Source organism: Gopherus evgoodei, chromosome 2 (assembly GCF_007399415.2).
Source record: "Gopherus evgoodei ecotype Sinaloan lineage chromosome 2, rGopEvg1_v1.p, whole genome shotgun sequence".
NCBI classification, from domain to species: Eukaryota; Metazoa; Chordata; order Testudines; family Testudinidae; genus Gopherus; species Gopherus evgoodei.
Genome location: NC_044323.1, coordinates 272,462,983 through 272,477,457, shown reverse-complemented (window position 1 = coordinate 272,477,457; position 14,475 = coordinate 272,462,983). Strand labels below are relative to the sequence as shown.

The 14,475-nt window shown below is 39.1% G+C and overlaps 1 protein-coding gene across 2 annotated transcripts in view; it reads left to right on the top strand.

Annotated features, from left to right (window-relative positions):
* TNFRSF11B (TNF receptor superfamily member 11b) overlaps window positions 1-14,225 on the top strand; it is a 28,785-nt gene extending 14,560 nt beyond the window's left edge. For both annotated transcript variants that reach the window (XM_030549609.1, XM_030549610.1), the window contains exons 2-5: window positions 1,774-2,143; window positions 9,695-9,889; window positions 10,816-11,040; window positions 13,159-14,225. In XM_030549609.1, coding sequence (XP_030405469.1) covers window positions 1,774-2,143; window positions 9,695-9,889; window positions 10,816-11,040; window positions 13,159-13,547 — 1,179 coding nt within the window. In that variant the 3' untranslated portion in view covers window positions 13,548-14,225. The remainder of the gene's footprint in view (window positions 1-1,773; window positions 2,144-9,694; window positions 9,890-10,815; window positions 11,041-13,158) is intronic.
* Window positions 14,226-14,475: the final 250 nt, after the last annotated feature.

The window sequence follows — 14,475 nt, the reverse complement described above, 5'->3', positions numbered from 1 at the left end:
TTCAATACCTCTTCATAGAAATTTCCAATAAAATGTTGACAAATTTAAAAAATTATATTATTTGCATCTTTCTGTCAAATCAGAATTTTTTCTACAGTGCTACTTCTTTAGTGCTAGTCCATCAGCATTACAGTGTGCTTAATTAAGTTAAACTGGTTTTAATAACATGCATGTGGCAAGTTTTCCAGTAGTGTAAGTTTATGTTTGTGTTGCTAAGAGCAAGACAGGCACAGGGGCACCAGTTTAATAATCCTGCCTAGGGCACCATAAATCCTAAGGATGGCTCTGACTAGAGCTATCAGTCAAGCACCACTGATGAACAGCCAAATATACTTTAAATAAATAATGTTCTCCTGGTATAAAGCTTCATATTCAGTTCTCATTATAATCCATTCTAGAAGATGAATCCTTCAGTGACACACACATGCTTGTTTTCCACAAATAGTCACAAAGAGAGGTAATACATAGGAACTGATTCATATAATGTTAGTAAAACCAACAATATCTAAAAGAGTAGCAATGAACAGAATGCACAATATTTGGCTGGAGCAGCTTTCTGGGTCCCAGGGCTATGCCCATACCTACTGACATCACGTGTATCCCAGCATTTTATGCATGGAAGTAAACAAGTGCACTCATGCATTTTGTTGATGCATTACTGGAGAAACTGCAAAAAAAAAAGTATTTAGATGACAAAATAATGACATTCCTCAAATGACTGCAGGAAGTTGAACTGATTATTCATAAAGTAGCTGCCAGTACAGTGTTACTATTGTTATAGGTGCATGTGCCTTAATGTTCTGGGGCATTCCATCTTGGGAGATTAAATTCTACCCTCCTAAAGCCTCCCTGAAGTTTCAGTTAGCTGCAACATTCTTCATATCTGTCTAAAACTATTATTTAGTGTTGCTGTTGGATATTAAATAGCAGTTACATTTTATCGCAGCATTGACTGAATGTCAGTGCTAGGTTAAATGAAAGGCACTTAAAAAAAGCATGCTGCTACATTTATTTGATTGTTAAAAATAAATATAGGAAAGGAGTGTCCTTTGAATTTTGATCTACCTTTTTGCTAATAGTGCAATCTAGTAGTTTTGTTCTATAACAGCATAATTAAAATTGCTCAACAGTACAATAATATATTTAGCATTTCTGTTGCACTAGAAGTGTGCATGATGGTTCACGATACAGATGGCTTGATTCTCCTCTCACTTACATCAATGTAAATCAGGAGCCATTCCACTGAAATCAGTGGGCCAGATCCACAGTTGGAGCAAGCAAGCACTGCTCCTTGGCCCAGTGGAGTTACACTAGTGTAAGCGAGAAGACAATCCAAATCCACAGTCCTGTTCCCCCAGCATTTACAGCCTAAGAGCCCTCTCCTGCAAAGAACTGCTGAAGTGATTTTCAGGGTAAGTCCATTTGTTAGTTAATGAATAGACCCAGGAAAATAGAGGGGTATCACAGTAAAATCATGCTATTTAATTGGTTAGGGTTAGTGTGGACTTTGTTGGTTCCAGAGTATTTTAATAGTTGTAATATGGAATGCCTGATTTTTCTTTCAAATATTAAATTTTCTATGATAATGTAGCCACTGGAGAGTGGGAAAGTTGGTTCATATTTTTATATATTGCTGCAATACGTCTTTTTTTAATGACTTTGAAGAGACAGACATGATTAGATACATAAGCAAATAGAACTGTAGGGGGGGGTTTTTTGGCTGTGCAGTATTATAGAACTAAAGAGAACAATATTTTATTTTCCTTTTGCTAGTTCTTGGATATCTCTGTTAAGTGGACAACTCAAGAAACCGCTCTCCCAAAGTATCTCCATTATGACCCAGTAACATCTCGCCAACTCATGTGTGACCAGTGCCCACCAGGAACTTATGTAAAACAGCACTGTACAGCTACAAAAAAGACTGAATGTGCACCATGTCCAGATCAGTACTATGCAGAGGACTGGAACAACAACGATGAATGCCAGTACTGCAACATAGTATGCAAAGAGCTGCAGTATGTGAAGCAAGAATGCAACAGTACACAGAACCGCGTCTGTGAATGTACTGAAGGGAGATACCTTGAGCTAGAATTTTGTATAAGGCACACAGAATGTCCTCCTGGATTTGGTGTAGTACAACCAGGTACGTATCTGCTTTCAATATGCAACAGAATTAATTAAAGCTGTACAAAGCATTAAAGACTTGTGGCACTTAAAGATTAGGAAACAAGCTTGTCCAGATGAAATTGCAGACCAATAAATGGCAAAGCTAATGCAACCTGTTACCATTGTGACATTGCTTTGGACTATAGCCAAAGGAACATTTCTCAGTGGAATACTCTGCTCCGACTGAATGCGTAATTTAATGGCAGTACAAATGTAGCAAATTGCACTCTAATGAGAAACATGATGGATAGCCTCTTTTAAAGGAACATTATCTGGGATACAGTATTTCTGTTCTGTCATTTTGAAATCTGCTGTTTCAAGCCACTGTGTATCTTGACAAACACCAGAAGCATTAACTGATACAGCACCAAGAGCACAATTATAACAATATTAATGTAGCTCTAGAGTCAGAGCAAAATGTGGTAATAATTAATTACCGGTGTCCTAAATGGGAACTGCAAGAGAAACCATTATTATTATCATCCAAAGACCAGCCAACTACTTCTTTGTCAAACAAGCTGGTAACATGCTGTATGTCTGGGAGGGATAAAGGCTGTAGCAATGTTGTTTCCATGGAGCATTTTCTTCATTTTAGACAAAATAAATTGTTAAGACTAAGTTCTTGTCTTGAAACAAAATATTTTGTCATCCTGCAAATGACATGGCCCAGTCTAGTGCCAATATTGAATGTGGCCTAAAGGAAATGGAAGCTGACATTCTGCCTAACCATAGTTACACCATATCCTTCATGCTACTGCATAGATCTAGATGGCATTTTAATTGTTTCTTGGGCTCTGATTGTGCAACAGGATCTACATGCACAGACTTCTATGCCTGTGTTGAATCCCACTGAATTTTGGGTGTAGAGATCCATGCAGGCAAAAATCTATGGATTTCTGGGCATAAGGATCCATGCAGGTTTGGGGCCAGTTAGTATCACTGTTAACTTGGAAACTCTAGTAGCAGAAAAACAAAGGATAATGAATGGGAATTTGAAAAGTAGTTAGCATTGGCCTACCTCTATTCCTATTGAAGCCAGTGACAGCTATATTATTGACCTTTGTGGGAGCAGAGTTAGGCCACCAGTGAGTATGTTTGAAAGAAGTGAGCAGAGGGCCCAAGAGGATCCAAAGTTTGAACATTCAGCTCCTTATGGATTTGGTATAAAAATCAGTCTTCCTAGCACTGAGTAATTACTTTGGAGTCTGTTTCATTGTGTATTCCACCTGAACAAAGATGTGCATGTATGCTGTATGGTTGTGGATGATGTAAATACACAGCAGGGTTTTAGATGTGACCAGCAACATATGTGTATTTGTACTTTTTATGCAACAGAAGAGGGGGGCTAAAGAGTTATTGTCGAAGCATGGTGGTGCTGTCCACATCTGGTCTGATTGATGTGGCTGTGCTGTGCATACTAGATTAAACAACTCAATCTAGCAATCCATCAGTCAGGTAATTTGTCCTTTATTAAAACAAGTAAACTGTTTCTGACAGTAGTAGTAGCAGATTCACATGGCTATGATTCTGGAATAGATTGCCTAGTTGTGGAATCTCCATCGCTGGAGATATTTAAGAGTAGGTTAGATAAATGTCTATCAGGGATGGTCTAGACAGTATTTGGTCCTGCCATGAGGGCAGGGGACTGGACTCGATGACCTCTCGAGGTCCCTTCCAGTCCTAGAGTCTATGAGTCTATGAGTCTATGAGCCTGTAGAATAGACTTCTTTCTTCAGTGGTGCCTTGCAAGTCTTCTTCCTGTGAATCAGTATGGGAGGATTTAGACTTCCTAAATCTCTCAAAACTGCATCTTCCAATCTCAGTTGTGACAGTCTGGTGCTCTGCTTCCTTTGACCTCAGACCTACAAAGCTTCTGTTAAAGTGTATCTTTTGCACATTGGACATAATTATATCATTTCTGTCATTTTGTTCTCAACTGGTGCAAGACTGCAACTTGCCAGGATTGTCTAAGTATCTCTTTGTTTGTGACAAAATCAAACCAATGGCTGTTAAGAAAATGCCATAATTTTTTTTACTGAAAACTGTTTAGTTTCCTCTCCATAGTTGTTTTTAACCACCATGTTTCTGCTCCATACAATTGTCATCACTACTGTATCTTAGTTGTCACACAGACATCCTGCTGCCCAAACAGAGGTCTTTGAAGATGCTCAAATGCCACTGATGAAAGAATGAACCGATGTTTAACTTCTTCGGCTATTGAACCTCCTGCTGTCAAGCAACTACCGAAATAAACAAAACTATTCACCCATTCAGTCTATTGCCATCTACATACAACATCAGCAGGTCATTTGTTTCCATTTTATAGAAGTTATACCTAGCTTTGGTTTATCACCATTGATCTTAAATCCCATAGAGTCTGTAGTTTGTTGCAGCTCTTCCAGCATTAGCTGTAGTTGGTCAGTAGTCTCTCCAGGAAAGGCAATATCATCCACATATTCAAGATCCTCTAAAGATGAATCTTTAAGTTTCACACCTTCTCCTTTGTCCTTAAGCAGCTTTGTCATCATATTGTCTATTAGAACATTAAATAATATAGACGAGAGACTGCATCCCTGAAGTACTCCTGATTCTTCTGAAAACCAGTCTCTAATATAATCATTGACCCTCATACAACTAAATGTATAGTGGTACAGGTCCTCCACTAGGCCCACTAAGTCCTCATAGTATAGCAGTATCCACAATTCTGACTGATACACTGGGTCAAAAGCAGTTACAAAGTCTATAAATGACATGTTAACTTCCTTTGGTCACTCTAGTTGTTTTCAATAACATTTTGCAGACCATATATTGCATGGACTGTAGGTTGACCTGTAAAGAAACCATACTCATTGTTTTTTGGTTGAGATAGTATTTCAGTCAGTTCAGTAGTATGATCATACACACTTGCCCTGGGACAGACAACAATATTATTCCCCTATCATTTGAGCAAGCTGATTGTTCTCTTCTTTTGGAAAAAAAAAAAAAAGAGTGATGCAGCTGGTTTTCCAATCTTCTGGAATGAGATCAGTTTTCCAAACTTTATAGATAAATCTGAAGCCAATAAACTAAATCCAGGTCTCCACTCATTAGCAGTTCTGATGAAGTATTGTCTGAAGCTTTTAGAGCTACCTATTCGTTGGTACACAGATTGCAAAAGCATTGCTAGATAAGAAGTTTGGTGTAGTGGCTTTTACAGCTAGGTTAGAAGCAAGACTCAAGGGACCTGAAAAAAAGTACACAAGGATGTCCATTTGGAAGACCCACAAAAGAAGTCTGGGTTGTGTGGGAAGCCTACTTACTGTATCCATCAAAGGATAATAAAATTATGGCTAACAAAACTGAAGTCATCAATCCAAGACCAAGCCAAATGTATTAGGCTTCGAGAAGAAGACAAATGATCTAATCACATAATCTTACGGAGAGATGGGGTCCCAAACTACAGCAGACTGCATCAACTAAAAAGCAAGTAGGCCTCAAACAAGAAACAGAGACTCTGGCAACACAATTACTTTTATAATCTTCACGTTTTTAAGACAAGGCAATTGCTGGAAAACTTAAAGACAGTGAACCAAATTTTGTTCTCAGTTATGTCTATGCAACATCACTGAAGAAAATTTGTTTGCACTGGTGTAACTGAGGGTGGAGTGTGGCCTTAGTCTATCAAAAATATGCCTCATAATCACATATGGAAATAATGTGGTCCAGTGGCTGGGACTCAGGCTGGAGAATTGGAATCTAACTACTGCTCCCAGTTGCCACTGCCTCAGTGTAACCTTGGGCAAATCACTTAATCTCTCTGCTCCTCAGTTTCCGTATCTGTTACTGCAGATAAAGTACAATTAACCATCTTTGTAAAGTGCTTTGAGATCCATTGAAGTATAGCACTATAATATTAAGTATACTTTTCTTCCTTGATCTTAGTCCTGGCACCCAGGGTATGAGGCATGCATTGGTGACACTATAAATCTTTCAGTGGTAAGGGAATCAAAGCAGAGATCACCCTCCTGGCCAAATATTAGGTATGCTACACCATCAAAGCATACTTATTCTGGGAAGTGATCCTCCTGTCAGATTATTAGACGCTGTTAATTTAGCAGCCATCCAAGAGAGTTCATTGCACATGATTTGTTTCTCTTGGATACAAAAGGGCCTCACCCTTCTCTGGGACTGTTCCTATATTTGGACTATAGTATATATAGCCTCTTTCTCCTACAAAATTGATTCTGGCAACTGGAAATGTCTTATTTTAAAGTATTTTGTAAACTGATCAGATTGTTTCTCACACTGGTGCTCTTTGGTCTATTTAGTTCTTGTAATTTACTAAGGCTTGGTATTTTGTAGTTTTAATAACATATGCCTCTTACTTTTGAAACTCATTTTAACTAGAAAGTGAGTTCCTTCGAAGGACTGATAAGGAACTAGAATAGGGCCAAAATTAGAACCAGGGCCACCCAGAGGATTCAGGGGGCCTGGAGCAAAGCGGGGGAGCTATGGCTCTTGTACTGATCCAGCAGCGGTCTAGGTCTTCGGCAGCATTTCAGCAGCGAGGGGCCCTTCAGTCACTCCACGTCTTCAGCAGCACTGAAGGGCCCCCCATCGCCAAAATGCTGCCGAAGACCCGGACCGCCACCGGGTCAGGGCTCGCGGGCCTCTGTGGGGCCCAGGGCCTGGGGCAAATTGTCCCACTTGCCCCCACCCCACCCCGGGCTGCCCTGAATAGAACCTCAAAGCAAAGTACCTTCAAATTGCAAAGAACAGGAATTTAGACCTAAATCAGCCATTATAACTTTGATTCTAGGTCAGATCAAAACTACATGGGGCTTGTTTTCTGGTTTGGATATGGATGCAACTGAAATAACACAGTAACATCTATTTTCAGGACATTTCACCCCAAAATGACATAAATTACATGAGATCACCTGATCGTATAATGTTTCTGCCATTTTGGACCATTTTGCAAGAACAATTTTTGAGATCTGATCCTGTCAAACCCAAACCAAGCTTTTGCCACTCTCTGCACTATGGTGCCCAATAATGTGGCAGACTTCCTAAGAGATATCCACTTGGGAGTTAATGCAGATCAAAGCAGTGTTAGCTCTCACTTTGCACCTGCTATTCCCCTCAAGCAGGCACCAAGGGACAGTCAATGGCAGCACAAATTCTAAGTGAGAGAGGGAGGCTGGAGGAGCAGTGCAAAGGTGCCATACTGCTTTAACCATGTAGAACCTCGGACTCTCCTGGGTTACCAGATCACCCACCCTATTCCTTTCCCATTCAGAGGAAGATGCAGAAGAAACTCTGCATGGAGTTTCCATGTACTTTGTCACCCCCTGCAGGTATTTCTGGGAATGAGGATAATCTATCTCCATCTCCCAAAATATGGAGATGCTAATCTTTTTGGAAGGAACAACCTGAAAAAGCAGCATATCCGTGGTAGGGGAAAGTCCAACAGAAATTCTCTTAGCAATGGTAGTTGATGCCCGATCATCTGAAATGTGCAGATCTCTGTCAGTTGGACTTTCATATTGTTTCTGGCAGCTGTTTCATATTGTTTCTTAGCAGATTAAAAAGGCAAACCTGTATGTAGCCTTTTGTGGTCCATTATTTCGTCACTATCTTTTAGACGGTTGTCTATTGTAAAATTAATTTATTTTAAGTAATTGTACAGAATTACTTTTGAAGTTCAGATATGAACAAGGAGAGCTCTTGCTCTCCTGCACATGTTCTAACTCATTATCTAGTGAAAGCAGACATTCTGCTTTTGAGTATATATAAATATATTCTTTATTTCTTGGCTACTTGAAAACTCAGAGATTCATATTCTTTTGTTTCTAAAGGAGTCTTAGAAAAGTAAAATTGTAGTAAAGGTGGATTTGCTTATTTTAACGCAAACCTCTGTGCATTTAGCTTTTAACAGCAAGTACTCCTAAAATACACTAGATGGAGGCATTTTCAAATGCAAATATAGTTCTTAATTCCAGCAAAGAATTGAATCATAGACTATAGACTAATAAACTTAAAGGTCAGAAGGGACCATGTCTTTAAGTGCATCCTTACTCGATGAAGAATTTACTCATGTGCTTGACTTTGGGCACATACTTAAGTCCCATTGGTTTCAAGGAGACTTAAGCATGTGCTTAAAGTTAAGAACATGCTTAAATGCTTTGTCAAATGGAATATACTGCTGAATTGGGGATATATTGTATGAGCTTTGATTTGAGCCGGGATTTTCCTTTGATAGACTCTTCGCAGTAGCTGCCTGGCTTAAGTTTCATGCATTAATTTTCTCCCTTTCGGTCAATGCAGTGAAGTAATGTTCCATGTTGTCTCAGTTCTTTAACTGTGGGACAATAAATATATTCTTTATAATAGCAGTTAGGGTAAATACTGTCTATATACTTTTCCTGATCATATATGTTTATTAGATTTTAGGCAAGTAAAGAATAATATAATCAATCCAAGAAAGAGGGGTCAATATGTAATCTTGAATTTATCATGTTACTGAACAACAACTTACTTTTAAAGGCTTTGGAAACTCATTTAGTTTATGCAATGGCATAATTTGTTAAAACTTTGGAATTTCATATTTGAGAGATTAAAAATATGTATTGAGAAACTTCCACAAATGTGCATATATAAAGAAAGGGAGGAAAGTCACCATGGATGAATGGTTTTAATTTAATGGCCAATATATAGACTGGGATAGGTAACCTATGGCACGCATGACAAAGGTGGCACGCAAGCTGGTTTTCAGTGGCACTCACACTGCCCAAGTCCTGGCCACCAGTCTGGGGGGCTCTGTGTTTTAATTTAATTTTAAATGAAGCTTCTTAAAAATTTTAAAAACCTTATTTACTTTACATGCAACAATAGTTTAGTTATATTATAGATATAGAAAGAGACCTTCTAAAAACATTAAAATGTATTACTGGCATGCGAAACCTTAACTTAGAGTGAATAACTGAAGACTCAGCACACGACTTCTGAAAGGTTGCTGACCCCTGATGTAGACTGTATTCAAATTCTATTACAGAACACTCACAAAAAGAAGAACCTGCTTGCAACAGATTTAAAGAAATGGGCTAAATTCTACTCAGTTACAACTAGAGCAATTTATTTCTGAGATTGTCTGCACAGATGTAACAGAGCAGAATTTGGACCAATGTTTTGTGCCCGTTAATTGATTCTCAGAAAAAATCGATATGGAGGAAAACTGAAGGTCAGACACCTTTTGTAAACATTTGAATAGAGTCAAGTTATCTGATGTTAATTTACAAATGTATGCAAGGATGAGAAGCCCATGTGTTTAAAAACATTATTTAACATACTTCTGTAGCATGAACATCTGAATTTGAGAGAAAAGTTTTCAAAATTATACAAATATCTTCCAAGCGAGTGTTCATGTAGGAGCGAGAAAGCATGAAAATCCGAAGTCATGGTTTATTTTTTGATATTTTGTTTTCTGGTGCACAAAAACACACACAATATGTATCTTTTGTAAAAGGTAGTGGGTTTTGTTTTTCTAAAGGCACCCCTGAGAGTGACACCATTTGCCAGAGATGTCCAGAAGGATTTTTCTCAAATGAAACTTCATCTGAAGCAGCCTGTAAAAAACACACAAACTGCAGTGCACTGGGTCATAAAATAGCACTGAATGGCAATGCAGTTCGTGACAATGTGTGTCATGAAAACACGGACGCATCAGCTCAAAAATGTGGAATAGGTATGTATAATGCCAAAGTGTAGTGTTAGTATCCCAAAAAGCATTATTAAAATGGGATTAGCAATGGCTATGGTAAAAATTAAAACTGTTAGGTGCTCAGATATTACAGTGGTGGGCAAACTGTAAAATTCTAGTTACTGTCAATTAGATGATATAGAAGGGATAAGAAGCCTATAGTGCTATGAAATAAAGACCAGTACCTTAATTTAAACATGTTTTTAAAATAGTTTTTCTTACAATTCTGGACCCTCTATGCTTTGTCAGGACCAAACAATTTCAGAAGAATTCAGACACTTGCTTGGATCATCTTGGTTTATTTTACCAAATCAATTCCCTACCATTGCAGGGACCTCAGGCATTGGTGTACCTTGGTCCCTTCTGTTCTGTGCTTGTGGCATACAATAGTGTAGTCTCTCCTGAAAGCTGTAATTCTAGTCTATCCAGGTTATTGGTGTCACTGCAGGAGTAACTCGGTGGGGATTAGTGTCCTGTTACGTGCTGGAAGTCAGCCTAGATCAGTGTTTCCCAAACTTGGGATGCCGCTTGTTTAGGGAAAGCCCCTGGTAGGCCAGGCCAGTTTGTTTACCTGCCACGTCTGCAGGTTCAGCCGATCACTGCTCCCAGTGGTGGCAATTCGCTGCTCCAGGCCAATGGGAGCTGCTGGAAGCGGCGGTCAGTACATCCCTCAGCCTGTGCCACTTCCAGCAGCTCCCATTGGCCTGGACCAACAATCCACGGCCAGTGGAAGCCGCGATCAGCCGGACCTGCTGATGCAGCAGGTAAACAAACCGGCCCAGCCCACCAGGGGCTTTCCCTAAACAAGAGGCGTCCCAAGTTTGGGAAACACTGGCTAGATGATTTGCTGGCCCCTTCTAGCCTTGACTTCCACAACTTAACTTATCTTTTTCTCTCTTATTTGTTTTTAGATGTAACCCTATGCGAGGAAGCACTTTTCAGGTTTGCTGTTCCTGAAAAACTCACTCCTAACTGGCTGAATGTACTAACGGACGGTTTGCCTGGGACAAAGATTAATACAGAAAATATAGAAAGGATTAAACAAAAACATAGTTCTCAAGAACAGATGTTCCAATTATTGAAATTATGGAAGCAGCAAAACAAAGAACAGGATATGGTCAAGAAGGTCATGCAAGGTAATTTAGGCCACATCTACACTACCCTCTGGATCGGCAGGTAGTAATCGATCTGTCGGGGATGGATATATCGTGTCTCATTTAGACGTGATAAATCAATCCCCGAATCGACACCCATACTCCACCTCGGCAGAAGGAGTAAGCAGAGTCAATGGGGGAGCAGCGGTGGTCAACTTGCCACCGTGAGGACGGCCAGGTAAGTCGAAGTAAGATACTTTGACTTCAGCTACGCGAATAGCTGAAGTTGCGTATCTTAGATTGATCCCCCCCACCCAGTGTAGACCAGTCCTCAGACAGCATAGCAAACACAGTTAGAAGTAACTTTTCAAATAGCACTTTTGTAATCTCCTGGGGCCAAATTCTGCCCTGGTTTGTGAGCACACTGCTCACACTGACACCAATAGGAGTTGTGGAGGTGCGACTGTGTGCAGAACATAACACTTTATGTTCAACAGAAAGGACCAAATTCTGCACAGACTTGCAGTCTATGTGACCCCATTGAGTAAAATGTACAGAGTGTAAATCAATGCCCCTTTGGGACCATAAGAGTAGGAAATATTGTGATACTCAGGGTCCATACTGCCCTCATTTACACGAGAGCAAGAACCATAGAAGTCAATGGAAGCTGGGTGTGTACAGTTCAGGGGAAACTCAGGCTCACAGTATATAGTATAAGTAGGGCCCTACCAAATTCATGGCTGTGAAAAATGCATCATGGACTGTGAAATCTGGTCTCCACTGTGAAATCTGGTCTTTTGTGTGCTTTTACTCTATATTCTACAGATTTCACAGGAGAGACCAGCATTTCTCAAACTGGGTTCTGACCCAAAAATGGGTTGCAGGCAAGTTGCAAGGTTATTGTAGGGGAATCGTGATATTGCCACCCTTACTTCTGCACTTCCTTCAGAGCTGGGTGGCCAGAGAGTGCTGGCTACTAGCCAGGGTCCAGCTCTGAAGGCAGCAGCACAGAAGTAAGGGTGGCACTACCATACCATGCCACCCTTACTTCTGCACTGCTGCTGGCAGTGGTGCTGCCTTCCAAGCTGGGCTTCCAGCCAGCAGCCGCCGCTCTTTGGCCACCCAGCTCTGAAGGCAGCACTGCTGCCAGCAGCAGTGCAGCAGAAGTAAGAGTAGCAATACCACAATCTCCCTACAATAACCTTTCAACCACCACCACTTGGTACTCTACAGTTACAATACTGAGAAATTTCAGATTTAAATATCCAAAATCATGACATTTATGATTTTTAAAATCCTTTGACTGTGAAATTGACCAAAATGCAGCATGAATCTGATAGGGCCCTAGGTATAAGCAAGGCACTATAGGTGCTGGCTTGAGAGACCTAAACCCTTTAGATAGTCACAAAGAGGAATAGTGTGCACTGGCAAGTCAAAATCTCATACATACCCCTGCAAACATGCTTTTCTCTTCTTGGAAAGAGTATCCCTACTCATTCCCTCAGCTCTCTGCTGAAACTGCCACCATCAGTGTCAAAGGTGAGATTATGATGGCAGTTTTTGTGATGTTAACACTTGTTGCTGGAGTTTTCACTGAGAAACCACCAAACCCTTTTCAAATGAGCCACCATCAGCAACCATCAGATTTGAATGACTTTTTTTCTATAAGGAATGGATTTGAAATGGTATCCTAGAGAAACCATTTTTAATCTATGTCTGTTTATGTCATTGTAACGTGTCTGTGCTGGAGTTGGTGCTATGTTGGAACTGAAGCTCCAGAGATAGTTATAGCTAAAATGTCTAGGCATTTCCTGTATATCAGGAGTAAAATAGTTGTGTAGCATAATGTTAAGACACAGAGCCCTGCCTCATGCACTGTACATCTGACAAAATGCATATTACAAAATTGTACAAATAAATGTATGATAGCAAGTATGTGCGTAACTTGGGACTACTTATATGAAAAAAAAGTTACACACATGCTTAAGTGTTTTGTAAGACTGAGGGTTAAAACAGCAATGATAAAAGGGTTATTTGAAAATAAAACTAGGAAACATTTAGTGGGTACATGTGCTTTTCTGACTTTAGAGTTTGTTTTAAGCCATTATAAAATAGTAATGAATCATATTAATGTCCCGCCTTGCTTTTTGTTTTGTGTAGATATTGATCTCTGTGAAAACAGCATTTTAAAATATATTGGCCAGGCTAATCTAACCTTTGAACATCTCAACATTCTGATGGCGAGTTTACCAGGAAAGAAAGTAAGAAAAGAAGATATTCAGCACACCATGAAGCTGTGCAAACCTACAGAACAAATTCTAAAGCTTCTTAACCTATGGAGAATAAAAAACGCTGATCAAGACACAATTAAGGCCCTAACGCATGGGCTGAAGCATTTGAAAGCGTACCACTTTCCCAAAAAACCTATCCAAAGTCTGAAGAAGGTGGTCAAGTTGCTTCACAGTTTTAAAATGTACCAATTATACCAAAAACTCTTTTTTGAAATGATAGGGAACCAAGTCCAATCAGTGAAAAAGCGATGTGTCTAATTCAAGATATTTTTCCATACATTCTCCACTATTTCCCCCTAATTACTGTTAGCAGTAATTAATGTAGAACATTGTTCCCCTACATTGTATGTGACTATTTATAGGAATGTATGACTGGAATGGCTCTAAGCTCTCAGAGCTTAGAGCTTTTTATATTATAAAGTCACTTCTGTAAAAGCTATAATCATTTGATGACATTTAGGTCCTGATCTGCAGCCTTTGGCATCCCAAATTGAAAAGTACCACTGAAGTCATTGTGTGAGCAAAGAATGTTAGACCAGGCCTAACACAGTATTTACTATTTATATTCATTGATATAAAGGATTTTGTTGTACATATTTATTAACTTAAATGGAAATTATATGAGACTTAAATTTAGAAAGAGAAATGAAATACAAACTATATTTTCAAGATAGACTAAAATGATCAAGTATATTTTTAAGCAAAATTATGTAGCATTTCCTAAGAGATCCTACTTTCTTAACTTTGTGGATATTTTTTAAATTGTTACTTAGTTTTATGTGTATAAGTTGTGGTATCTTTTGGTAGGTGTTATTTAATTTATCCAAAGTTTTTAACTCAAATAGTATGAGAAATATACCATAAATGACCTGAATATTTAAATATTCTGTGAGAAAGTGAATGTACCATATTTAAAAACTGGATGTTCAGATACGATTCTAGAATCTTATTTTATAAAACAATTAATTTTTTCAGCTTACCTTTTGTCTGTTTATGTGGTTTTTCTCATCTGAAATGGACAAACCCAATACAGATGTTTTCCTGTAAATTTTGCTCCCTGTTTTGAAGATATGGGGCCTGTTTCCCCAATGCCCTGTATCTTGTGTAGTCACTGATACCTGAATAACACAAATGCAAAGGGATTAGATAACACCAGTATTCTCACCTGGTTGCATTGTGCATTTAT